At 44.1% G+C, this 27758-nt stretch overlaps 1 protein-coding gene across 1 annotated transcript in view; it reads left to right on the top strand.

Moving 5' to 3' along the window:
- The window catches only part of LOC311246980 (myocyte-specific enhancer factor 2A-like), a 137182-nt gene that overhangs the window by 96609 nt on the left and 12815 nt on the right, over positions 1-27758 (top strand). Inside the window, exon 7 of the mRNA XM_084337253.1 lies at positions 15784-15941. Coding sequence (XP_084193379.1) covers positions 15784-15941 — 158 coding nt within the window. The remainder of the gene's footprint in view (positions 1-15783; positions 15942-27758) is intronic.

Raw genomic sequence — 27758 nt, forward strand, 5'->3', positions numbered from 1 at the left:
AAATTAATTACATTTCCTGAGTATTATTGATTTTTCCCTCTGTCAGAAAAATTCAGGGCTAGTCAGAAATCATTCAGAACTAAAGCCCTGGGAGCCCGATGTTTACGCCGCCGCTGTGTGTGTGTGTGTGTGTGTGTGTGTGTGTGTGTGTGTGTGTGTGTGTGTACGTATCTATATGTGTGAGTGTATGTGTGTGTATACAGGTATATATGTGTCAGTGTGTGTATGTGTGAGTGTGTGTGTGTATATATAAATATGTGTGAGTGTGTATATGTGTGTGTGCGTGTATATATATGTGTGTGTGTGTGTATATGAATGTCTGTGTGCATGTGTATGTGTGAGTGTGTGTGTATATATAAATATGTGAGTGTGTGTGTATATGTGTGAGTGTGTGTCTGTGTATATATATGTGTGAGTGTGTGTATATATATGTGTGTGTGTCTGTGTGTGTGTGTGTTTGTGTGTGTGTGTTTGTGTGTGTGTACGTATCTATATGTGTGAGTGTGTGTGTGTATACAGGTATATATGTGTCTGTGTGTGTGTATGTGTGAGTGTCTGTGTGTATATATAAATATGTGTGAGTGAGTGTGTGTGTGTGTGAATGTGTGTGTATATGTGTGAGTGTGTGTGTATATAAATGTGTGAGTGTGTGTGTGTATTAGGGCTGACCCCTATTAGTCGATTAGTCGACTAATCGGTCGAAAGGAGCCGTAGTCGACTAGCAAGGGACTGTTAGTCTGTTAATAAAGTTTTCAATCAGACAGATGTATGGAAAGGCTTTTATTATAACATTCGTTGTAGTAAAATCATTATGCCTCATTTAGTCATCCTGTGGAGCACTGGTCTCCTACTCGACGGCCGCGGGGAGCTAACGTTAGTAGCTTTGTTGTTGTTCAGCACACAGGACATTCACGAAGTCAAAAACTAATAGCGCTTGCCGATTGGTGCTAAGAACAGCAGGGTGGGGGCAAGCGGTGTGACGTAATTGGCAGACTCGACTGTCAATCAAAATGATTATGTTTCCGTCAGAATGAATGAATGAAAACTTTATTAAAAGGTTGCAGAATGGGTACAATACAGTACAGGAGGATGAAGACCAGAAAAAGACTTTCGGCTTTTTTACATAAGGGTCCTCCATTTTCAATTCATCAAAACATTTAGAGACATACATATATACAGTAGTTTCATAAAAATGCTAAAATGCTATTGATTGATTGATTTAAAACTTTATTAACATATTGCAGAATGGGTACAGTACAGCTCAATACATACAATTGTTAAGGGGATGCAGACCAGAGAAAGACTTTAGTCTTGTTTACATCAGGGTCCCCCATTTTCAATTCATCATATTTCATATCTAAATCATATAATATCTCATTGCTAAATACATGCAATATATAATCTAATAATATAAATCTAATATATAATATAAAAATGCTAAATGCATGGGTATTTTATTTTGTCTTTAATGTTAGCTTGCAAACTAAAATACTGTCTTGGTAAGCCTCAGAATGAATTGTTTGGGGTAAAAAAAAAAAACATTGTGATGTGTATCGTGTATCGCCGAAAGGTCAGAAAATATCGTGATATCATATTTAGGCCATATCGCCCAGCCCTAGTCTCTCCTATCCGTTGGAAACTAGCGCCTGCTCAAAAGCACAGAACCGGACGACACAAGTTATCGAAAACAACAACAACACTTCCGGTCGGGGGTTTTCAAAATAAAAGAGCGACGTCTAAAACAGGAAACACATTTATTTTGTAAATTTGTGGCACGCACTTATTTCTTGAGACGATTTCGTTTTTACGGAAACCTTTTTTTAAATGAAAAGTAATGAAAACGAAAAAGATCAAAATCGTTTTCGTCTGGACAAGGCCTAAATAGCTGCTCCCTTATCCTGGATTTGAACACTGCAGCACTCTCTGTTTCCTTGATATTGAGTGGTAGTTTGTTCCACTCCACTGCACCTCTATATCTAAATGACAATTCACCTGCCTTCCTGTTGTGCTTACAGGGGACTACATTTCTCAGGCTTCCTCTTGTGTTGTGTGTGTGTGCAATCCTTTCAAAGTGGTTGTTAAAATATGTTGGGGCTCTCCTGTTTATAATCTTGTGGGCCATCCCTAGTTGTAACTGTTTGGCTCTAGCCTCAACTGGTAGCCAGTGGGGTGGTGTAAATTGAGTCTTCCATGGGTTCTGGAGTTTAGGCCTAAAACTACTCTGATTAGTTTGTTCTGTGCTGTTTGAAGTTTATGTTGCAGGGGTTTGTTAAGGCTCCAGTACCATGAACTGATGGCGTAGTCAAAATGGCACTGGGCCAGATATGACTGAGGCAAGGGTTTTTAGGCAGTCTAAGTCCTGCTTAGCCTTATTTTTGAACCCATTAATATGGATTCCGTCTTGATGCAGTGACAACCTATTGTCTGTTAGCCAGTTCTTTATACTATCGACGTTGTCAGCTAGGATGTCCTGAATATGATTCTTGTCTTTGTGCGACACAAGAATGGCTGAATCATCAGCATATAAAAATAACGGGCTGGTGCAGGCAGCTTTCATGTCGTCAATGAAATGTCGTCAACACTCAATGTTTAAATAAAAACATGTAAGTCAACATATAAGACACTCAATCAATGATTAAATAAAAACATGTAAGTCAACATATAAGACACTCAATCAATGTTTAAATAAAAACATGTAAGTCAACATATAAGAAGACACTCAATCAATAATTGAATAAAATCAGTAGCAGTACGACAGTAGCAGCACAGTTCATTGAAGTGTTTGTGATTCTGCTGCATGAGTTTCCCTGAGCATCAAACAGCATCCATGTGAATATTGCGTTGTATAACTTAATTGGATGCTGTAGATAAGGTATAGAACTATTCAAACTAGTATGTTTACATTACATTTGATTCCTACCTGATTTAGGCAATATTCTGACTACTCTTGTAAATGCCTTAGTCTCGTAATCTTGTGAATTTAGGTCAGAATCGGTCTATGAATAACCCAATTGACACCTTCATTTCTACTCAATCGTTAGATTTATTTGCCCATATAAACACAGATTATAGACCTGCATCAACAGAGTGGTCCCCAGAACGTACCTCAGATCTCTCCTCACGGAGAAAGTAGCAGTGTTCAGCCAACACAAAATAGTACCTCAAAACCATGCACAAAAAAATACATTGCACTATAAGGATTATGCTAAATGTAGCCTTTTAAATTAAAATGCTGCCCCCATTCGACAGCTCACAGGGCATATTGTTTCCTTCCCTCTTCTCTTCTCTCAAGAGACAGCCTTTCCAAAATAAGCAGGAACCCCACAGTCATAATTCATGTCAGATGCGGCGGTCGCGGTCTCTGTGCCAAAAGAGTCGGCTAACTCTCAGTCAATTATCATGTTGTAGTAAGACGTTGTCTCTGTTACGCATCATCAAGTGTTTCCACTGAGAATCCAGTCACAATATTATTTTAGGAAGCCTGTGTTCTTGAACCTGCCAATCAATACCAATTTGTTCTCAACACGTCAATCAAACAGCCGCTCAATGTTTCACAAAAGTCCCAGTAGCCTATAGCTGCGTCAGTTAATTTATCCAAATACAGTAAAAATACAAATGTGTTACAATATGCAGCGCAGCTCCTTTGATGGAACCGCTGATAACAAACTATCATTACACATGGGCAAAATAGAGTCTGTTACAAAGGGTCAGATTAAACCGAATATATATATTTATTGCCTGAGATCCCATGTATAATATTTGTATATCGTTTGATATTCCCTGTATATTCCTTGTACAATATGCACGGAATATCCCTTTAGTCTAGCAGGACAGACCATAATATTCATTCCTCTATTGGAAGCGATCCCATGGCGCCAGGCACCGAGTAAAGCCTTGCCCACTCGAGCTGACTTGAAAGCTACCGCCAGGGACTTGCCCAAGCATGCCCGCTTTCGCCCATGGCTATGAGACCTAGAGGCGACAGAAATGAGATAGGCACTATTTGTCCACCGTGGATATAAATATGGCGCAAGAATACAGAACCCCCCTGGCAGTTCCTCTTCAGTTCGTCTTCAGTTCAGTCTGGTTCAGTTACTAAGTAAAGCCTTACCCACTACGTAACGTGAGGTATAGCAGGGCTCGTATCGCCCAAGATAGAATCGTGTTATCCTAAATACGTCTGTTTGTCGTATCGTTCTCTACATATTAGTAAACCTTCATTACGAGTCAAAGACCACGTGGAGTGAGTAATTGTGTGTCTATAATAGAGCACTTATTACCGCGTGCTAATAGTAGTAACGTCAAGTTCAACCGTGCACTACCCCGCACCGGAGGAGATCTACACCGGCGCAGCAGCACCACGGAGGACTTACACCCCACCGGCAGTGCCACTCTCCGGGCAAGGATTACTCTTCTTCATTGCTTTGACCAAGCTGCTGGAACAGAGAACCGCCTACCCCACTGCTACTGTGGGATTTACACCTGCCCGTGAGACCATCACTCAAGCCTGTCTCTGTCGTAACAGAGGCTCGACGGCTCTCACCTACACGGCGCGCATCCTGGGACCAGGTTGCCTATCCCCACTGCTCCAGGGGTGATATTGCCCCCGTGAACCATTGACTTGCATAGAGCTTTGGCCCCCTCTGCTGGCTTACAACCGGTAGTACACCCTTTCCCAGAAGATCCCTAGATAATCCTTAATATCCATTATTGATTTACCTGCACATTCTATTTGCCTTATAAGCGCATCTAAAGTGACCAAGTGATGTAACCTAATATCCCCTTTGTGTAATAAATATTGTAAACTAGTATTCTGTGTGGAAAACCGTGTTATTGTGAAGTGTCGTCATCTAGAATACCCTGTACGGTGTTGGCCAGCAATGTACAAGTCGGTAGTGATTCAATGATATCAGTACTTGATTAATACAGTCAGGGAATTGTACCCCTCAGTTACAATTGGTCCTTCGATAGCCGAGATAATAATTAGCGTAATATTAATATAATATTAATATGGAATTGGCCGATGACGAACACTCCACAAACGGTTCTCCTAAGCTAGATCGCCCGCAGCGCAGACGACAGCCACCTCCCTACCTAGAGGCATACTCTGTCAGTCCAATACCTAGCTTTAAAGGGAAGTTAAACGCGGAAAAAGTAGAAAGTAAAATTATGTCTGACCCTAACAACCAGGTTACCCCGACCACAGAGGCCCTAGTGGGTGCTAATGTAACTGACCAAGCTCACGGTGGGGACCAGGAGGGAACTGACACGACTTTACCCCCAGACACTACCCAAGAAGTAGTCCCCGACCACCCCCGGGAGGAAGACAACCCTAGAGAGACGCGCACCCAGGAGACGGATCTCCTCGGTACGCAACCGGAGAATGGATCTCCAACCAGTACTGCCGGGAGCCGATCGCCCCGAACGGCGTCTTCCCCCAGCGAGGCGGACAAGATGCTGGCGCAAGCACTCATCGCCACCCTGGCAGCCTCCACCGAACGCGATCGACTTCAAGCGCAACAGACGTGCGAGCGCGAACATTATGCAGGCGAGCGAGAGCGCTTCCAGGCGCAACAAAGGAGCGAAGACGACCGAATAAGACTGGAGACCAGACGCCTCCAGACAGAGGAGAACATCGAGAGAAGCCGCGCCGACGCCGCCCATGCCAGCGCCAATGCCCAGCGCGACGTCGAGAGAAGCCGCGCCGACGCCGCAAATGCACAGCTCCACGCCGCCCATGTCAGCGCCAATGCCCAGCGCGACGTCGCCAACGCACAGCGCGACGCTGCCTAGGCCAGCGCCAATGCGCAGCGCGACATCGCCAACGCCCAGCGCGAAGCCGCGCGCGACGCAGCCCATGCCCGGCGCGAGGAAGAGCGCGACCGGCTGCAGGCGGAGCTGATGGACAAACTGGTTGCCATGGCGACACCCGCTCACTCCGCACGGAGCTCTCAGAGGTCGTCAAGACATGGGTCTAGGACACATTCCCCTACCCGACGAAGCGACCCGGGACCCCGCCTACAGGAGGACCCTGTCCACGTCTCCGAACCCCGCCTACAGGAGGAGCCTGTCCATGTCTCCGAACCCCCTCCCCAGCCGGTCCATACGAGACCCAGCAACCGGGTAACGGAACCGGACCACGCCGAGAGACTGAACAGACGACTCCAGGTCCTAGCAGAGGGAGATGAGGAGGAAGAGGAGTGTCAAGCCGACCAGCAGCAACGTGCTCTGGCCCAGGAGGCCCAGTACAGCCCCGACCCGCAGCGACGTACTCAGGACCAGGAGGTCCAGTACAGCCCAGAAGTCAGCCCCGAGGCCCTGCGCTACAAACCCCCGACTCAACTCACGGGTGAGTTTGACGCGCCGTCAGCCCCGAGGAACAGCACCTGGGTACCCGACCTTTGGTACCCACCAAGTACCAGCCCAAGACGACACGCCGGAGGAGACTCGCCTAGGAGGCCTCTCCCCCAACGCTCACCGATGTATCAGTCACCCACAGCGTCATACATTGCCACGCCGTCAATCCCAGACTTCGTCTATGAGAATCGAGCACAGTACACGGAGCTCCGGATGTGCCTAGAGACAATGATGGTGGATGTCGCTGATGAACGCCACAAGTATGCAATATTACTGAAGCACCTGAAAGTACCGCGAGCGCACAATATAGCGCTGGCCTACGCCTCCTCTTCGACACCATACACAGCGGCCCTTGCAGCGCTGGACCAGAGATATGGACGTATATGGGATTACGTGATAGAAGAGATAAGGCATATTGACCGCCTACCCCCAGCCACAGACAATCGAGCACTGGACGACCTGTCCATCAGAGTGCAGTCCCTGGTAGGGATGCTGGGAGCGCAGAGGGAAAAGGGTAGGCATGAACTATACGCCAACTCAAATGTAGAGAGGATCTTGGAGAAGCTGCCACCCGCCCGACAGGAGCGCTTTAGGCGGCAGAGAGACCACCGAGACCCTAATGGCCCCGAACCGAACCTCCTCGATCTAGCCGACTTCCTAGCGAGAGAAGTCAGCAGCTTACGGCTAGATACATTCGGACGGAGCACCCCTGGCTCCAGAGAAGGACCCAGGAGAATAAATGATGGAAGAAGATCGGTGACTGTCATGCACCAATCAGAGTCAGTACCGCAGCACTCCAACCACAACACCCCCTCGACGAAAGAGGACCAGTGGAAGATTGAGTGCCAGTACTGTGCGGGAGAACATCGGCTCCATCAGTGCGAAGATTTCAAGAAGCTGACCACGGATGATGTGAGCCAGTGGGTCAAGGACCACCGCCGCTGCTTCCGCTGCGCGCGCAGCCACCTAGCAGCTGAGTGCCACCTGAAGAAAAAGTGCAGCAGGTGCGGTGGCACCCACCTGGAGGTCCTGCACGACATCAACAAGCGTCACCCAGGACAACAGAGTGGGCCCGTCGCGGTCATGTACCACGCCGAGGCGGTGGCACCAGAACCAAAGTTCCACCAGACCGCTCCCTTCTGTCCCGACTGCTACGGCAGACACTGGCGGACAAGGTGCGACTCGTACCACATAGAGTCTACGTCACCACCCACAGGAGTGCTCCACATTGACCAGCACAGCGAGACCCCCCGAGTGCTCCTCAAAGTGGTCAGAGTGCTCCTGAGCCACGGGGACAAAGTCATGGACACTTACGCCGTCCTTGATGACGGGTCAGAGAAGACCCTTCTGCTCGCGTCCGCTGCGGCCCAGCTGGGACTGCGGGGGAGCGAGAACCAAATGACGATTCGGACAATAAGGAGAGATTTAAAGACGATAAAGGGCGAGAATGTCTCCTTCACTATCGCAGCAAGCGGGCAGCCAGAGCGACGGTACAAGATCACAAATGCTTTCACCAGCCAAGAAATAGGACTATCACAGTACACCTACCCCATCCCACAGCTGATGGATAAGTGTGCGCACCTGCGTCAACTACCTATCCCGCTCATAGACGGCGCCACTCCGACCCTGCTGATAGGCTCCGACCATGCAGACCTCATCGTCCCGATAGACCGGGTCCATACCGGCACCCGAGGCTGTCCTGCAGCAGTCGAGACCCGCCTAGGGTGGACCCTCCAAGGCCCCCTCGCTAAATCTCTCAGCCGAACAGCAGCCACTAGCTGCCTACACACAGAAGAAGACACCGGCCTCTCCCCCATACAGCAGAGGCTATTGACATTAAGCGAGAGGCCCGTGAGAGAACCGTGGGTACCAGAGGGAGTTCGGAACTCCACCCCCCTCAGCTGCGCTTCAGACGTAGCTGACCTCGAACCCAGCACCCCAAGCGACTCCTTGACGGGGCGGCCGGGACCGGCCCCTCCTCACACGGGGTACAGAGCGAACAAGAGAAACAGACGGAGGAGGAGAAAGCACAGCCAAGCCCAGATCAAAGCAGTCTCAGGCCCGCTTCCTCCTAAGCCCCCCTTCATCCCGTCCAGTCGTCATGACCATAGACCAGTCACTACCCCGAGCTGCGTGGCCGGCCGGCTGCGTAAGCAAAGTGACCACTGGTGCCGACGGAAAGGTCAGAGTGGCAGAAGTGCTCGGCCAAGGGCGGATCTACAACCGACCCGTGGCGAGGCTGATAGAGTCGCCAAGGCTCCCCGACTTGCCTAATGACTACCACGACCCCTGACTTTGTGAACTGACCGACCCCTCACAGACATTGAGTAGTGGACAGTGCGGTTAATCTGCCCCTGCTTAGCTAATTAGGTGGGACTAATTAGGGTGCGGCTGTTACAAAGGGTCAGATTAAACCGAATATATATATTTATTGCCTGAGATCCCATGTATAATATTTGTATATCGTTTGATATTCCCTGTATATTCCTTGTACAATATGCACGGAATATCCCTTTAGTCTAGCAGGACAGACCATAATATTCATTCCTCTATTGGAAGCGATCCCATGGCGCCAGGCACCGAGTAAAGCCTTGCCCACTCGAGCTGACTTGAAAGCTACCGCCAGGGACTTGCCCAAGCATGCCCGCTTTCGCCCATGGCTATGAGACCTAGAGGCGACAGAAATGAGATAGGCACTATTTGTCCACCGTGGATATAAATATGGCGCAAGAATACAGAACCCCCCTGGCAGTTCCTCTTCAGTTCGTCTTCAGTTCAGTCTGGTTCAGTTACTAAGTAAAGCCTTACCCACTACGTAACGTGAGGTATAGCAGGGCTCGTATCGCCCAAGATAGAATCGTGTTATCCTAAATACGTCTGTTTGTCGTATCGTTCTCTACATATTAGTAAACCTTCATTACGAGTCAAAGACCACGTGGAGTGAGTAATTGTGTGTCTATAATAGAGCACTTATTACCGCGTGCTAATAGTAGTAACGTCAAGTTCAACCGTGCACTACCCCGCACCGGAGGAGATCTACACCGGCGCAGCAGCACCACGGAGGACTTACACCCCACCGGCAGTGCCACTCTCCGGGCAAGGATTACTCTTCTTCATTGCTTTGACCAAGCTGCTGGAACAGAGAACCGCCTACCCCACTGCTACTGTGGGATTTACACCTGCCCGTGAGACCATCACTCAAGCCTGTCTCTGTCGTAACAGAGGCTCGACGGCTCTCACCTACACGGCGCGCATCCTGGGACCAGGTTGCCTATCCCCACTGCTCCAGGGGTGATATTGCCCCCGTGAACCATTGACTTGCATAGAGCTTTGGCCCCCTCTGCTGGCTTACAACCGGTAGTACACCCTTTCCCAGAAGATCCCTAGATAATCCTTAATATCCATTATTGATTTACCTGCACATTCTATTTGCCTTATAAGCGCATCTAAAGTGACCAAGTGATGTAACCTAATATCCCCTTTGTGTAATAAATATTGTAAACTAGTATTCTGTGTGGAAAACCGTGTTATTGTGAAGTGTCGTCATCTAGAATACCCTGTACGGTGTTGGCCAGCAATGTACAAGTCGGTAGTGATTCAATGATATCAGTACTTGATTAATACAGTCAGGGAATTGTACCCCTCAGTTACAGAGTCCATTCTCTTCGGTTCAAATAACAAACTCAGCAAGACCGACGGCTTCACAGTTACAGTGGGTGACAATATTGTCACAAGGAAAGATGAAATTACCTACCTGGGTTCCATCCTAGAGGCAAATCTTTCCTGTGACAAAATGGCATCCAATGTAATAAAAAAGTCAACCAACGAACTAGATTCTTGTACCGGATCTCCTCTCTGGTAAACAAGAATACCCTGAAGACTCTGGCAGGAGCACTCATTCAAGGGTACTACGACTATGCTTGCACCTCATGGTACCAAAGCACCTCAAAGGCGCTAAAAACAAGATTACAAACATCACAAAACAAACTGGTCAGTCAGACTACTACTTGACCTTACTCCTAGAACCCACCTCACCCCTGCCCACTTTGACAACCTAGGGTGGTTTAGAGTAGACGACAGAGTACAGCAACTTGCAATGGGCCTGGTCTACAAGATACACTATACGACTAAGGTACCCATGTACATGTCAAAATACTTCCCAAAGGTCAGTGAATACCACGATCACAACACCAGAGGAAGCTCCACAAATCATGTTAAACCCAGATTCGGCTCAAACAAGGGACTAAACACGTTTCGCAATTATGCCACATCAATGTGGAACGCCCTACCCAAAGCTGTAAAGGAATGTGAATCCCTACCCACATTCAAAACCGCTCTTAAAGAGCACCTACGGGAGGCTGCAATTCGAAACTGGGCACCCCCACCCCCTCCTAATAGACAATCTCCTCCCCACCGCATGTATATATTCTCTCCCCGCCGTATGTATATTTCTCTCCCACCCACCCACCCCCTCCTAATGTACAGTCCCCTCCCCATCATATGTACATACTCTGTCAGGATCTAGGGGTAACAGTACTGTATATTTGAATACCGTATATGTCACAAATGTATCAGTACTAAATACCTGTATGTCCCTATGCCATAAATGTCATGTATGTTGAGTATGTCATACATGTCAATATGAATTGAAAATGGGGGACCCTGATGTAAACAAGAAAAACAACATCCCCTTAACAATTGTGTGTATTGAGCCGTACTGTATTGTACCCATTCTGCAATCTGTTAAATAAAGTTTTCATTCATTCATTCATTCATTCATTCATTCATTCATTCATTCATTCATTCGTTCATTCATTCATTCATTCATTCATTCATTCATTCATTCATTCATTCATTCATTCATTCATTCATTCATTCATTCATCCAGTACAAGTGGCTTCAGTGGAATTGCATTGGTAGTAAACAGCCTGGACCAGAGTTCATTTCCAGTCAACTATCAAGAATCCTTGTCAGCTATTGATACTGGGACTACCCTAAAATCCAGGAATGTACAGCATCATATTAACCCACCCCTTACCTTAACCCTTTCACTACCACACTACAGACGGTTGTGGTAGTGAAGGGGTTAACCTTCTGTAGTGTGGTTGTGAAAGGGTTAACCTTCTGTAGTGTGGCTGTGAAAGGGTTAAGCCGTTGTCGTGTGGCAGTGAAAGGGTTAACCTCATTGGAGACCTCACGCCCCACCTTAACTGCACATTGGATGCATTTCCATTTTACAGATGCTACAGAAATAACTCAAACTGCATATGAACCGGACGATCCCAAAGCATGTATGCATGAAAGGGGGGGGCGGGGGACGTCGTTTATTCTTATTGATGACCAAAACCGTGTTCGTCTAAGTAGCCACATACGGCTGTTTGAGTATCATAGCAAGCTCTGATCGGGCTGTAATTTACGTGAAAAAGATCTTACCATGAGCCGGTGGGATCCCCCCGAGCATTTCCCCGTTATCGATCGCCATATGGTAGATCGATATGTCCATTGGCTGATGATAAATCCCCTTATTGCATGGTGAAATCTGCAATTCGAAACGTAATCCAAGCTACAGACTGCAGATCCAGAATCGTGCTACTCAAATCTCTGTTGAAAGAAAACAAAGAGACTGATCCGTTCGCCCACAGGGGACATTGCAGTAGCGCGGTAGCGCCCCTAAGAGGATCTGGCCGGTATTGCACATTGTCCAATTCATAGAGTAGGGAAAATCTGCAGTGCCGCTCGGCGACCTTGAACAGGTTATTAAAATGGAATAAAAGCAATAACAACTTCCCACGGATATCTCCGTGATTCTGTCCACAACGCATGGATTCGAAAGCCGGATATATCTGTGCTTCGTCCCCAATGTGTTAATGAATCCATGTCAACCAGTGTTATTGGAGAAATGTCTTTCCTTTGAACCATTGTAAGCAGCGAACCGCGTGGTATGTCTCTAAATAATTACCATATTCTTCTTTATTTATTATTCTTTATTATTATTATTCACAGTAATCTTCAGTATTGTGTGCGTGTAACGTTACATGTAATCCGCGTTGGCTAGGTGTTGTTTCAGTTGTGTGTGATTGCTCTAAATGGTATACTGTGTACTGTATGTCAGCCTTTAACACTTTCCCGGCCATTTGGATGCGTCTAATCTCATGCTAGACGGCCAGCATTTCTAAACAGACTTGCACAGTCCGTGGGGCTGTTTGTAGAGCTAAATCTATACTTTATAATATTGCTATCTGTCCATTCTCATTGTCAATTGAGACCATAAACCGTCCCTTCAAAATGGCTTAAAGAAATAATTTTTTCATCAATACGTTCTCATTTTATAGCGTCTTGAATATAAGCGTTATAAGGGATTTCGGCTAGGATATTTCCTGGAAGGCGAGATACAGGCCGCTAAGCTACTAACGAACCTGTTCCACCCCTCAGGGTCGGTACCGACCCCTTTTGCCATTATGATCATAGATCCATATTTTTATGAGTGATGGAAATCATTTGCGATTTTAAAATCAACCGTTTTCAAGTATTAACATCACAAACATGTCACAAAAGCATGTGGAATGTAAAACGTTAGGTTGGCAATAGGTTAGCAATAGGTTATAAGTGTCATAATATGGTTTTACCTTCTAGTTTTGAAGAAGTATAATCCGAGCTGAATCCGAGCCGGCGACCGTTTTGGAAATTTAGAAAAAACGCAATTGTAGTTTCTTTGCGGCCATTTTGTCGAGGGCACTCAGAGCTGTCGATCAGCGTTGACATTTTTCCAAACTACATTTCCCTTCAAGTTCTATGGGGGTTCAAAGTTCAGAGTTGAATTATGAATATGTCAATAACTGTTATTATTCTTGATAATAAGCCACAAAAGGTAACGATTTGATAAATATTGAAATGCAGTTAGTTTCTCCTCCCTATTGTTAGCATATAGGAACAACTAGATCTGAAATTAGTTTCAAAATGGTTGCACTGTGAGAAAAATAAAAAAAAAGTACAGTCGATTACAGTAGATATTATTATCTGTTATTATGCATGCCTGGTGATACTAAATCCAAATTGAACTCGGGCATTTGAAAGATACTATATGTATATATATATAAATGTGCGAATTGGCTATAATAAGGTAATGTATAAGCATATATTCTATATTCTATAATAATATTTCAAATTGCATTGGTCCGGATGGGAGAATTCAGTACTGTATATACAGAACCTTCGGTTTTATCATCTTCCCTTTATTAATTTCCTTAGATATTTTGTACACATGATCTCAAGAGGGTACTGAACAAGGTCAGTGGCAGTTCTTTAAGTCTGGTCATTATTATCATGGTGTTATTCACTGTCAAAGATGAAAAGAAAAATCATAATTAATATTTTCCTTTGTTTCATCACAATTTAAGCAAGCCTAGTAATAGACACAATATTTCTGACACTGACAATACATTCACTGAGGTCCATAGATGTACCTAGATACCAAGAATATGCAAATAGCCCTTGTAGAAGTGGAGCAATATTCCATTTACCTAGGTATACATTTTATGCAGATTTTCACCTGGGGTGGAACAGGTTTTTAAATCCAATGGCATTTCGGATATACAGAAGCTACAGTTAAAACTCAAACTGCATATGATCGGTATTGATGGTCCACCATGAATGCATGAAGGGGGGGGGGGGGGGGGGGGGTCGTCGTTTCTGATTATTGATTACCAATAACCGTGTTAGCCTCAGTAGCCACATTCGTTGACCGGGTGGATGGCTATCAAAACAATGCCTGATCAGCGTGTAATTTACGTGAAAAAGATTTTACCATGGGCCGGTTGGATCACCCAGAGCATTTCCCAGTTATCGATCGCCATCTGGTAGATCGATATGTCCATTGGCTGATGATATATTCCCTTACTGCATAGTGAAATCCGCGTCCCAAAACGTAATCCGTGTAACAGGCTATAGGCATTGCTTCAGGTTAGTAGAAAACTACATTGGAAATCCAGAAAAAACAAGACAACTTCTGCCACAGGGAACACTGCATTATCGAGATAGCGCCCCTAAGAGGATCTGGCCGGTAATGCACTTTTTCGAATTCAAAGAGTAGGGTACTTCTGCAGTGCCGCTCGGTGACCTTGAGTAGGTTATTAAAATGGAATAAAAGCCAAAACAACCTTGCCACGGACATGTCCGTGGTTGGTCCTTTAAGCATGGCGCCGAACCACGGATTTATCCGTGGCCCGTCCCGAATGTGTTAACATAGGGAGTGGGTCAGCTAGGAAATACTGTATAACACTATTTATAACAGTATTTGCTCGCTAAGGGGTATACAGTATATAGTATATATATATACAGTATAGTACATAAGAAAACTGAGTGCCATTATGAATGTGTATTAATATCATAAGGTGTTTACACACAGCCAGGTATCGTGGTCGACTGTACATAATATGAGAGTTCTTGTCCAATGTGTGGCTGGTCTTGGCTGTGTGGAATGCTACCCTTGCTGACCCTGGACACATTCCTTCTCACACAACTCGAACAGGAAATTACTTTTGTGAGGTGGGCACAAAAGACCTAGGCATGAACACAGAAATCTCTCCCTGTTCCAGACATTATTCGGAAGGAGGCGATGGTTATTTCATGAGCGTTTCTCTCCAGTAATGGAACTCTCTCCGAATGACCTCCAACTGTAAAAGTGCTGCATTGTTCCTTCAAATGTCGCTTCTCCTGAGAGGAAGATATTCAGGCGAGCTAGCGCGGAGCAAGCAGATGGCCGTGTGTCAAATGCAAAAGCAATCTGAGAGGCGCGCTAACGTCGCTTGGCATTCCACCAAGCATCGCACACATCCCATTGACGAGAGTATGGATCCAGGAAGTCCCCGCGGAGCGTAAACACTGGCTAGCTCTCTAGCGCTGACCACTAAATGGCAAAAATTACAATGGCTTTCTCTCAGAACAAATGGCCATAATTACATAGGCTCTCACAGGCTTTTTCTTCTGGAGTGGAGGCCACTAACCACTCCACTTTTATATAATTATTAGATTTGAATGCCACCAAGTCATTGTGGAACCAGGCCATACTGTACATACACACTCAGCATAGTAGTCTGGCCACCAAGTGGAAATGTCAGTTTTCGAGAAGTAATCGTTGCCGTTCAGTGGTCTGTGTCTTGTCCCCTGGTTCCCTGGAGACTTGAATTAAAAATGGCCTAAAGAAAGACAGCTTGTCATTATAAATCGACATAGCAATGATGAACACAACAAATAACTAGAGTTTAGTCGGACGTGGAAAGCGCAGTAGACTTACACAATGACATTAGGCCTACCTACCTACTGCACGACTTCCCCACTGTCAGGTCGGGACTGTGTGACCTCCCGCCTTTTGTCCCTGGTTACATTAGCTGCTTCCTGTGTGTAACCTGTGTTTCTGTGTCTGTCCAGTGAACGGATTTGTGGGCCACACCGGCGGGAACAGCGTGGGGAAAGTCATGCAAGCCAAGTCTCCTCCACCACCCGGGGGCAACCTGGCCATCGCCAGCCGCAAGGCCGACCTCAGAGTGGTCATCCCCACTGCAGGCAAGGGCATGATGGCCCCACTGGTGAGTGAGTGTGTGTGTGTGTGTGTATGTGTGTGTGTGTGTGTGTGTAATGTTTAAGTGGGGTCATGCCTACTACAAAGGATAGTTAAGGTGAACTACATCTTGATTTGGTACATGTGTATTTGGATTAGGAACGCGCATAATGGTTATTTTGATAGCCGGCTATCCGCTGTTATTAATCGGATGAAAAGCGGTTAGCCATGTTCTTTTTATTCTCTTTTACTTAACGTCATTCCAAGTGGTCTGCCGTGCCACATCCTTTCCATTTCATATACTAATTATCTCCCTACCAGGTCAATCTACCATTGACCTCATCCTGACCTCTGACAAGTCCAAGATCTCCAATAAAGGGGTTATAGCATGCGGGTTAAGTGATCATTATATGATATTCTGTACCCGCAAAAAGCTAAAACAAAAGGCTGGCTGCCACAAAACAGTCACATCTAGAGACCTCAAAACCTACTCTAACGAGGCCTTTAACCTTTAACTGGAGAGCCTGGACTGGTCAGATGAGCTCAATGGTACACTAGTTGAAGAAACATGGCTTGGTTTCAAAACCAAATTTTCAACAATACTAAACAACATGGTCCCCCTAAGAACCACCAGGGTAAAAAACCGCGCTGAGCCGTGGATGCACTCCGAAATATTGGCCGCTATGAAAACCAGAGACAAAAAATGCTCTGAGTTTCGTAAAAGTCAGTCAAAGCTTACCAAAAGCACGAGCAGTGAACTCCAAGCCCACGTGACTGAACTCAAACTGGAAAGAAACAGACTAAGAAATGACGTAAACTCCATGATCAAAACTGCAAAAAAGAATTTCATCAATGACAAAACTGAGGAAAACAAAAACAAACCACGTGAACTTTGGAAATTACTCAATAATCAACTAGGCTGCAGTAAAAAACTCAAAACCAGAATTTCTTCCCAAACATAGCCACAACACTGGTAAACAAACTACCGTTCCACTCAGGGCATTTTGGGGTAGAACACATCATAGCCTACTACAAAAACCTAGGGGTCCGCAAAGACGATTTCAAACTAGAAATGGTAACAACAGCTGAGGTACTCAAAAAACTGAGCGCCCTCCAACCTAACAAGGCCACTGGCCATGACAATATCCCCTCCAAATTCCTCAGAGACTCAGCAGCCGCCATCACCCCAGTCATCACACACATAATAAACCTCTCCATAAAACAGGGACACGTCCCCAAAGACTTCAAAATTGCGAGAGTAACACCCCTGCACAAAAAGGGCAGCAAATTAGACCCAGGCAACTACTGCCCTGTTTCTATCCTTACCTCCATCAAAAAGTCATGGGAAAAAATTGTATACGAACAGGTCGAAAAGTACCTTGCGGAAAAAAATCGAATCTACGAATTCCAATCTGGCTTCAGAACATCCCACTCCACTGACACATGCCTTCTCTATTTAAACGACCACATCAAACAAGAGGTGGATGCGGGCAAATACTGCGTCATGGTCATGCTGGACCTAAAAAAGGCCTTTGACACTGTCAATCACACCATTCTGATTGACAAGCTAAAAGCAATTGGTTTTGATAGTCTATCAGTGAGCTGGATGCAATCCTACCTGGAGGGGAGAGAACAGATGGTGGAGGTAAACGGTCGTCTGGTAATCGGGATGTTTCAATGGTCCGATTAAGGCTCCTCTTGGCTGTGTCCTTGAGCAAGACACCTGACCCCTAGCTGCTTAACTTAGCCTGCTCTTGTGGATTTACCACGAGTGCCACCACTAGCTGCTTAACTTAGTCTGCTCTTGTGGATTTACCACGAGCACCACCGCTAGCTGCTTAATTTAGCCTGCTCTTGTGGATTTACCACGAGCACCACCGCTAGCTGCTTAATTTAGCCTGCTGTTGTGGATTCACCACAAACGCCACAGCTAGCTGCTTAACTTAGGCTGCTGTTTTGGATTCACTATGAACACCACCGCTAGCTGCTTAACACATTCCCTGCCACGCTTCTATCCATCAATGTATGATCACTGCCACCAGTCTAAGTCTATGGAGATGTTTACCTTCTTTGCAGGGCTATAACTTTTTAAATTGTATTGCTAAATTGACATTACTATGGCCCATTCAACATCGATTATCTATCGTTCAGGATGTAGGAACGTTATACTTTTTCATTCATAGATTCAAACGAAAATACCGTCTAGAATATAAATATGTTTTTATCGTTTTCTCCAGTAATTCCTAGAACGTGACTTATAGGCATAAACGCCTATATAGATTATCAACTGCTGTTTGTTGGCGATACACGATATATTAAAAATTTCAACTGTACATGATCCTAAACGTTATGACTTATCATGCGCGAATGAACGGGGGGGGGGTCGTTTATAATTCCGTGATCGTCAGTAAATGCTTTATGTAGTATGGGTGATATATTGATCAGAGCAGTTTGCATTTATAATAATAAACACTCACGCTGAAAATGACGTCAGCGTCCTCTTACCGTTCGCCGATGAGACTGGAGGAAAAAGATCCCACTTATTTGACGGCGATCTCCTAAATCCATTTCCGGTTTGTATAATCATAATAAACGCCCAAATCATATCGATTATTGCGTTATGGCAGCGATCGCTACACACGGACGTGTGTCTAGAGTCCCGTAACAATATGTGAGTTCCGGACGCATTTGCCAGGTACACGGAGATCTCCAGAGATCCATTTCCGGTTGTAACTCGCCGATCATCCACCAGGCGGCAGTATTGAAGCGTTGCAGAGTTGTGCAGGATCCCACTGCATCAGACCAGGCTCCATGATGGAATTATGAATAACATGGCGAAAAAATTAAATATGATCTCAATAACGTCGTACGCCGTGGAATGGCAGAATTAGCATGACCTTGAAACACGTTGTACGACGTTTTTAGCGCAGGATGTGTTAACTTAGCCTGCTGTTGTGGATTCACCACGAACACCACCGCTAGCTGCTTAACTTAGGCCATGGTTACACTGGGGTAAAACAGCAACATTGTATTTTCGAGTGATTACATTTGCATGTCCAAGTTAAAAAGAAACGCCGTTTTGGGAGGAAAACGCCGTTTTGGGAGGAAAACGCGTTTTCCTAGTGGCAACGCTGAAAGGGTGTTTTCGTTTTGGAAACTCGCCGAAACTCGCCGACAATGGTGCCATGTAATTTGCGCAAGCCGGATACGGAGCCGTTCTTACCCAACGCACATGCACAGTAGTAAACACCGAATGAATGAATTAATGAAAACTCTATTTAACAGATTGCAGAATGGGTACAATACAGTACGGCTCAATACACACAATTGTTAAGGGGATGCAGACCAGAGAAAGACGTTTGTCTTGTTTACATCATTTTCAATTCATAGTGACATTTATGACATACATGACATGTATGGCATAGGGACATACATGACATACAGGTATTTAGTACTGTTACATTTGTGACATATACGATATGCAAATATACAGTACTGTTACCCATAGATCCTGACAGAGTATATACAAATGATGGGGAGGGGACTGTACATTAGGAGGGGGTGGGTGGGAGAGAAATATACATACGGTGGTGAGAGAATAATATACATATGGTGTGGAGGAGACTGTACATTAGGAGGGGGTGGGTGGGTGGGAGAGAAATATACATACGGTGGGGAGAGAATATATACATGCGTTGGGGAGGAGACTGTCTATTAGGAGGGGGTGGGGGGGTTTGGACATTTACGGTGGGCAGTTTCGAATTGCAGCCTCCCGTAGGTGCTCTTTAAGAGCGGTTTTGAATGTGGGTAGGGATTCACATTCCTTTACAGCTTTGGGTACGGCGTTCCACATTGATGTGGCATAATTGCGAAACGACGCCAAATTCTCCCCTGGCTGGACCTATACAGGATATCAGCTGCGTCCTCCTCAGATTGCCTGTAGCTGCGGCTAAACTAAGATCATGTGTTGTCAAGTTATTGTTATAAGGAACCCAGTACTCCAAACTACAACAGTCTGCATTCCCTTAACAATTGTTTGTATTGAGCCGTATTGTATTGTACCCATTCTGCAATCTGTTAAATAACGTTTACATCCATTCATTCCGCTAGCATTAACGTTACTACGCTGCTAGCCACAATGCTATACTGTTATAATGGCATATCCCAATCATGTTAGCACGTAAGCTAACAAAATCGGTGATATTTTTGTGAGACTAAACTCCGCTCTTGGTGGTCAATTGTGTTGATGTTAGTTTTGTTTCATCAACAAGTCATCAACAAATGAGGCAGAACACAGTGAATGTATCTGTTTTTGTTTATTGCACTTTATTTCTTGCTGAAAAATAAATGCTATGTTGCTAAATGGCTCATGCGAGGTATAAAGATGGTGGCTTTCTGAGATTTTGAGCAGGATGTGGAGTGACTCGTTCAACCTTTCTGATTGGTGGAAAATGGCCTTCATGTTTGAACTACATCGCCACCTACTGCTTCGGCATTGTACTACATGTATATAGTAGACGAGACAAAACGACGTCTAACTTAACTCTAACTTGCCTGCCAATACGCAGCGTTCTGAAAAGCTAAATGAAACTAAATGAAATGGCCCTAATGTAACCGCAGCCTTAGCCTGCTGTTTTGGATTTACCACAAGTGCTTAACTTAGCCTGCTGTTTTGGATTTACCACGAGTGCCACCGCTAGCTGCTTAACTTAGCCTGCTATTGTGGATTTACCACGAGTGCCACCGCTAGCTGCTTAACTTAGCTTTGTTGTTAACATGATAACTCCAATAGCTTTCATTTGAATCCTTTAAAATGTTATGGTCATGGGCGGCTACGTGGTGTAGTGGGCAAGGCGCTCGCCACAAAATCTGGAGACGCTGGGCTCGCCTGTTCGAGCCCAGCGCTCCACATTTGCTTTCAGTTTAGCTGGTCGTCCATACTAATACACATTGGTAGTATTAGGGGGTAGGAAACTGATGGGTGGGGATCGGGCGTTGTGGACAGCGACTCCTACAGGTCGGTTGGTGCGCCTGCGCAGTAGAATCAGGAAGTGTCGGGGGCAGCGTGAACCTCCCACGCGTTACTCCTCGCCACTGAGAGATCGAGCTGCGCAGGTGAAAAGATGCGACTGCTGTTACCTCAAGTACCGGAGGGGACTTGTGCTATGTATGACTTAGTCCACATTGCAGCCGGCTTGTGGGAGGCAAGAAACCGCGTTCGTGACAGGGGAGGGTTGAATTGGATGATACGAAATTGGAATGGGAGAAAAATATAGAAAATGGGAGAAAAAGTGGATAAAAAAAAAAAAAAATGTATGGTCATATACTGTAGGAAGAGGGCACTCAGCTGTGAAAATGAATAGGAGGCAACGTCCTCACTGAGAACACAACACACGTTATTCACGTCATTAAGCAAAACTATTAAATATCAATCTGTCAATCAATGTCAATTTAAAATAAACTAGCCAAATTACCCTTGGTGTCTGTAAATCATCAAAAGAGGTGAAATTCATCAACAGTATGCACCCAGAATATAACAGAAATCCCTTTAAAAAAGATCTGCTGAATGACATTCCGAGTTTAAAATGTAAATGTATTTCTAAGACCCTAAACATGGCAAATATTTTGCTCAATCAAATAAGCCTCCTCCACTTTTACTGGTGTAAGCAATTTTCCGTCTCACTCCATTAATTTCGTAGAGTCACAGGTCTGCTTATTTTCCCAGAGCTGGTGACGGAAGTAGCTACTGCAGGGAGAGTTGTGTCTTGGTTCCTCCCAGTCTCTGTTTTTATGACCCCTAGATGAACCCATTGAATTTGACCCCATGACCTTTCCTCTAGCACTTTCAATTAGTGTGGAATAGCTTCTGGAATATCTTTCATGGGATATACCTGACAGCACATCTCTTGTTTTGTGGATCTAGATGCAAGCAAAAGAGCGCTGGCCTACATCTGTGTCCAACCAATGTATGTTATTTTTGGTAATAATATCCATGGAGTAGGAGGAATACATTATTAATAAGTGGAGTAGGAGGAATACATTATTGATAAGTGGAGTAGGAGGAATACATTATTAATAAGTGGAGTAGGAGGAATACATTATTAATAAGTGGAGTAGAAGGAATACATTATTAATAAGTGGAGTAGGAGGAATACATTATTAACAGGTGAGGTTGGAGTAGGAGGAATACATTATTAACAGGTGGAGTAGGAGGAATACATTATTAACAGGTGGAGTTGGAGGAATACATTATTAACAGGTGGAGTAGGAGGAATACATTATTAATAAGTGGAGTAGGAGGAATACATTATTAATAAGTGGAGTAGGAGGAATACATTATTAACAGGTGGAGTTGGAGGAATACATTATTAACAGGTGGAGTAGGAGGAATACATTATTAATAAGTGGAGTAGAAGGAATACATTATTAATAAATGGAGTAGGTGGAATACATTATTAACAGGTGGAGTAGGAGGAATACATTATTAACAGGTGAGATTGGAGTAGGAGGAATACATTATTAACAGGTAAGGTTAGAGGAATACATTATTAACAGGTGGAGTTGGAGTTGGAGGAATACATTATTAACAGGTGGAGTTGGAGGAATACATTATTAACGGGTGGAGTTGGAGGAATACATTATTAATAGGTGAGGTTGGAGGAATACATTATTAACAGGTGAGGTTGGAGTAGGAGGAATACATTATTAACAGGTGAGGTTGGAGGAATACATTATTAACAGGTGAGGTTGGAGTAGGAGGAATACATTATTAACAGGTGGAGTTGGAGGAATACATTATTAACAGGTGAGGTTGGAGTTGGAGGAATACATTATTAACAGGTGGAGTTGGAGGAATACATTATTAACAGGTGAGGTTGGAGTTGGAGGAATACATTATTAACAGTTGGAGTTGGAGGAATACATTATTAACAGGTGGAGTTGGAGGAATACATTATTAACAGGTGGAGTTGGAGGAATACATTATTAACAGGTGAGGTTGGAGTTGGAGGAATACATTATTAACAGTTGGAGTTGGAGGAATACATTATTAACAGGTGGAGTTGGAGGAATACATTATTAACAGTTGGAGTTGGAGGAATACATTATTAACAGGTGGAGTTGGAGGAATACATTATTAACAGGTGGATTTGGAGGAATACATTATTAACAGTTGGAGTAGGAGGAATACATTATTAACAGGTGAGGTTGGAGGAATACATTATTAATAGGTGGAGTAGGAGGAATACATTATTAATAGGTGGAATTGGAGGAATACATTATTAACAGGTGAGGTTGGAGGAATACATTATTAACAGGTGGAGTAGGAGGAATACATTATTAATAGGTGGAATTGGATGAATACATTATTAACAGGTGAGGTTGGAGGAATACATTATTAACAGGTGGAATTGGAGGAATACATTATTAACAGGTGGAGTTGGAGGAATACATTATTAACAGGTGAGGTTGGAGGAATACATTATTAACAGTTGGAGTTGGAGTAGGAGGAATACATTATTAACAGGTGGAGTTGGAGTAGGAGGAATACATTATTAACAGGTGGAGTTGGAGTAGGAGGAATACATTATTAACAGGTGAGGTTGGAGGAATACATTATTAACAGTTGGAGTTGGAGTAGGAGGAATACATTATTAACAGGTGGAGTTGGAGTTGGAGGAATACATTATTAACAGGTGGAGTTGGAGTAGGAGGAATACATTATTAACAGGTGGAATTGGAGTTGGAGGAATACATTATTAACAGGTGAGGTTGGAGTAGGAGGAATACATTATTAACAGGTGAGGTTGGAGTAGGAGGAATACATTATTAACAGGTGGATTTGGAGGAATACATTATTAACAGGTGGAGTTGGAGGAATACATTATTAACAGGTGGAGTTGGAGGAATACATTATTAACAGGTGAGGTTGGAGTTGGAGGAATACATTATTAACAGGTGGAGTTGGAGGAATACATTATTAACAGGTGAGGTTGGAGTTGGAGGAATACATTATTAACAGGTGAGGTTGGAGTAGGAGGAATACATTATTAACAGGTGAGGTTGGAGTAGGAGGAATACATTATTAACAGTTGGAGTTGGAGTTGGAGGAATACATTATTAACAGGTGGATTTGGAGTAGGAGGAATACATTATTAATAGGTGGAATTGGAGGAATACATTATTAACAGGTGGAGTTGGAGTTGGAGGAATACATTATTAACAGGTGGATTTGGAGTAGGAGGAATACATTATTAATAGGTGGAATTGGAGGAATACATTATTAATAGGTGGAGTTGGAGGAATACATTATTAACAGGTGGATTTGGAGTAGGAGGAATACATTATTAACAGGTGGAGTAGGAGGAATACATTATTAATAGGTGGAATTGGAGGAATACATTATTAACAGGTGAGGTTGGAGGAATACATTATTAACAGGTGAGGTTGGAGTTGGAGGAATACATTATTAACAGGTGGAGTTGGAGGAATACATTATTAACAGGTGGAGTTGGAGGAATACATTATTAGCAGGTGAGGTTGGAGTAGGAGGAATACATTATTAACAGGTGGAGTTGGAGGAATACATTATTAACAGGTGAGGTTGGAGGAATACATTATTAACAGGTGGAGTTGGAGTAGGAGGAATACATTATTAGCAGGTGAGGTTGGAGTAGGAGGAATACATTATTAATAAGTGGAGTAGGAGGAATACATTATTAACAGGTGAGGTTGGAGTAGGAGGAATACATTATTAGCAGGTAGAGTTGGGGCTGTCTTCAATTATGACCAATCAAATCAGCTTCTCTCATTCCCTTTAAGAACACTATGGACCGGAATTATTATTATCAGAATAACTTCAACCAAGGCCAAAGAGATCCAATGGCTATATGTGCATTTAGATAAATAAGAAAAAAACACGAACCTTCTTACTGTCTTAAACCATGCACTCTTCCTACTATACTAATAGTCTTTACTACTATGCACTCAACACTGCAACACCCAAGTTTCAGCACTGTTTGATGATCATTTTTACTTATCTGAAAGAGTTGTACCCTTCCTGCTCACTTGTCGTACAGAACTTGTAAGTCCCTCTTGATAAAAGCATCAGCTAAATGACAAAATGTAAATGTGAATGTAAATGTAGATAATTATATATTGTATATCAGGCTCTATCCGTGTCATCCGATTATAAATGAATGGATCGTTTATTTTCGTGTCATACACTTCTGATCCATAGCATATTGAAATTTGTCATTTTCATTCATTCAGTTATAATTTTTAAGAGCATTCATGATCTCCATAGATTGACCCAACAAAAAGTTGAAATGATAGGAGTAGGGCTATCTTAAATACTTCGAAGCTTCGAAGCTTCGTTCGATGGGCATGGGATTCGAATATGCAAAATAAAATTAGATTATTAAAAAATATATATATGATTTTTTTTTTTTTTTGCTAAATCAACTCTGCCTCTCTTTGTTAATTACAACAAGCAATGCTGTTTGTTATTTAAGATGAGGTCGGACTCGGCACTGACAGATTTGTGTTCATTGTGCTGCTTTTATAAAGCCTCAAATGACGGCTTACAATATTTCATGAAAGCAAAGTGTTTTGTTTGTCTAAGATTTTAAAAGGTTTAAACGTTACAGCACTGACTAAGTTGAACAAAGTGCTGTACAAGTCCCAAAAAAAATTGTAATAAAAAATTATACAATTTCTAATTATATATATATTTTTTTTATCTCGAAGCTTCGAATTAAAATCGAATCTCGGCCCCGAAGCTTCGAATTCCAAACCTAGATAGGAGGCAGCGTGCAGATAATCATTCTACAGGCTGGCCTACCTCACAAGATGTAACGTGTCTCCTGTCAAAGAGAATGTTTGCTCAATTATATATAGTCTACAGTGTAAATCTTTTCCAGCCAGCACAGTATACTATAATAGTCCACATCTGACATTTGACAGTCCTCAGTCCTCTCACAGTCAGTCCAGCAGACCCCTGAGGAAGACACCCCTGAGGTGTGTACTGTAAACTGATTGAAAATATGTTTGAATATGAGCAATAACCGTCTGTGAATTTAGTCTCCTCACTCTCCTCAGTCCTCGGGTGTGCTTTTCTCTTATAGTGCATTGTGCTCATGGTTGCATCCGATTATCTTAGGTTGAATACTTGTTATGGAATGCGGACCATGATGTGTAATAATGCGTTGATCGATTGATCCTCATCCACACATGAATTCAATAACCACAAGTGTAAAGCTTACATAGCTTCTTGTGATTCACTGATAATAAGTTTCCATTAAGTTGACAGAGTTACTTCAAAGTGGGATGAAATGCAGTCTAACATCAATAATAACGACTTTTTGGAGCTTGATCGATGTTCCCGTGCGCCCTCGCCTAGACTACTGTCACGGAAATAGCAGGCGAAGACACAAGCGTGGTTTTATGCCAAAATGGAGACCACAGTTGTGCAGCACTAGCAGACCCCACCCGTCTCGGCACAAGCAGATTCTCTTCGAGCCACGAACAGACACAAAAGTGGAAAGAATTTGCCTGGTGCCGGCACCAAATTGCCAAAATACACCTGTGTCGACGCCGGAAACGAAGCCCCATAGTCTTGTTAACCCTTTCACTGCCGGACTACCAAAACGGTTAACCCTTTCACTGTGACAATACACAGAAGGTTAACCCTTTCACTGCCACACAACAGCAGGTTAACCCTTTCACTGCCACACTACAGAAGGTTAACCCTCACACTACCGACAGTTACAGTGGCCACCATCATTTCTACAACAGTTTCAAATGTTGACATAATCAAATCGCAATATCTTTGTATGTCTTGATATGTATCGTATTACCAGGTCATTTATCAGATGCACACACACTCTCACACACACACACACACACACACACACACACACACACACACACACACACACACACACACACACACACACACACACACACACACACACACACACACACACACACACACACACACACACACACACCTATGGACCTATGTCCACATAATATCAAACAGGCAAGGAACATAAAACAATATAAATACATTCTGATATTCACACACCTCTTTTTCATATGCATATGATCATACGGGTACAGCACAATAACACACAGTCCGCTTCAATAATGTAACACACACACATGCACACTCTGTAGTGTGGTAGTGAAAGGGCTCATTTAGCTGAGCTTGTAGGAGGAGGAGAGCTCAGAGCTCCAAGTGCCCTCGCTCTCGTCTCCCTCCATGTTCAGCGGCGTCCCTGCGCTGCACTATTGATGTGCCCTTACCCTCTTACCATTGCCCTTCTCCTCCCACTCTCTGCTCAAACATTGTGCAACAGTCGTCCTGGTAAAAAGGAGATGTGAGGCTGGTGGAACGTGCGTGCCGGTGGACTGTATCGTCTCCAGTCCACTGGCCATATCGCTCCATCGCGCACATGAACGTTTTGACCTTCCACTGTGTGACACGGTGGCTTAGGTCTGAACTACGTGTCACCACGACACTGACCCAGGATCCGTCTCTTAAAAGGGCAGAGGAAGCAATACTTTGGATTGTAGAGGGGAGGGGCTGAGGGGTTATGACCTTTGTAATGGTACCATGTATTCCTCTCTCTCTCTCTCTCTCTCTCTCTCTCATGCTCTCCTCTATCTCTCTCTCTCTCTCTCATGCTCTCCTCTATCTCTCTCTCTCTCTCTCTCTCTCTCTCTCTCTCTCTCTCTCTCTCTCTCTCTCTCTGTCTCATGTCTGACATGGGGGTTATGACCTTTGTAATGGTACTATGTATTCATCTCTCTCTCCTTCTCTCTTTCTTCTCTCTCTCTCTCT

This window comes from Notolepis coatsorum (assembly GCF_963971535.1).
Source record: "Notolepis coatsorum genome assembly, chromosome: 20".
NCBI classification, from domain to species: Eukaryota; Metazoa; Chordata; class Actinopteri; order Aulopiformes; family Paralepididae; genus Notolepis; species Notolepis coatsorum.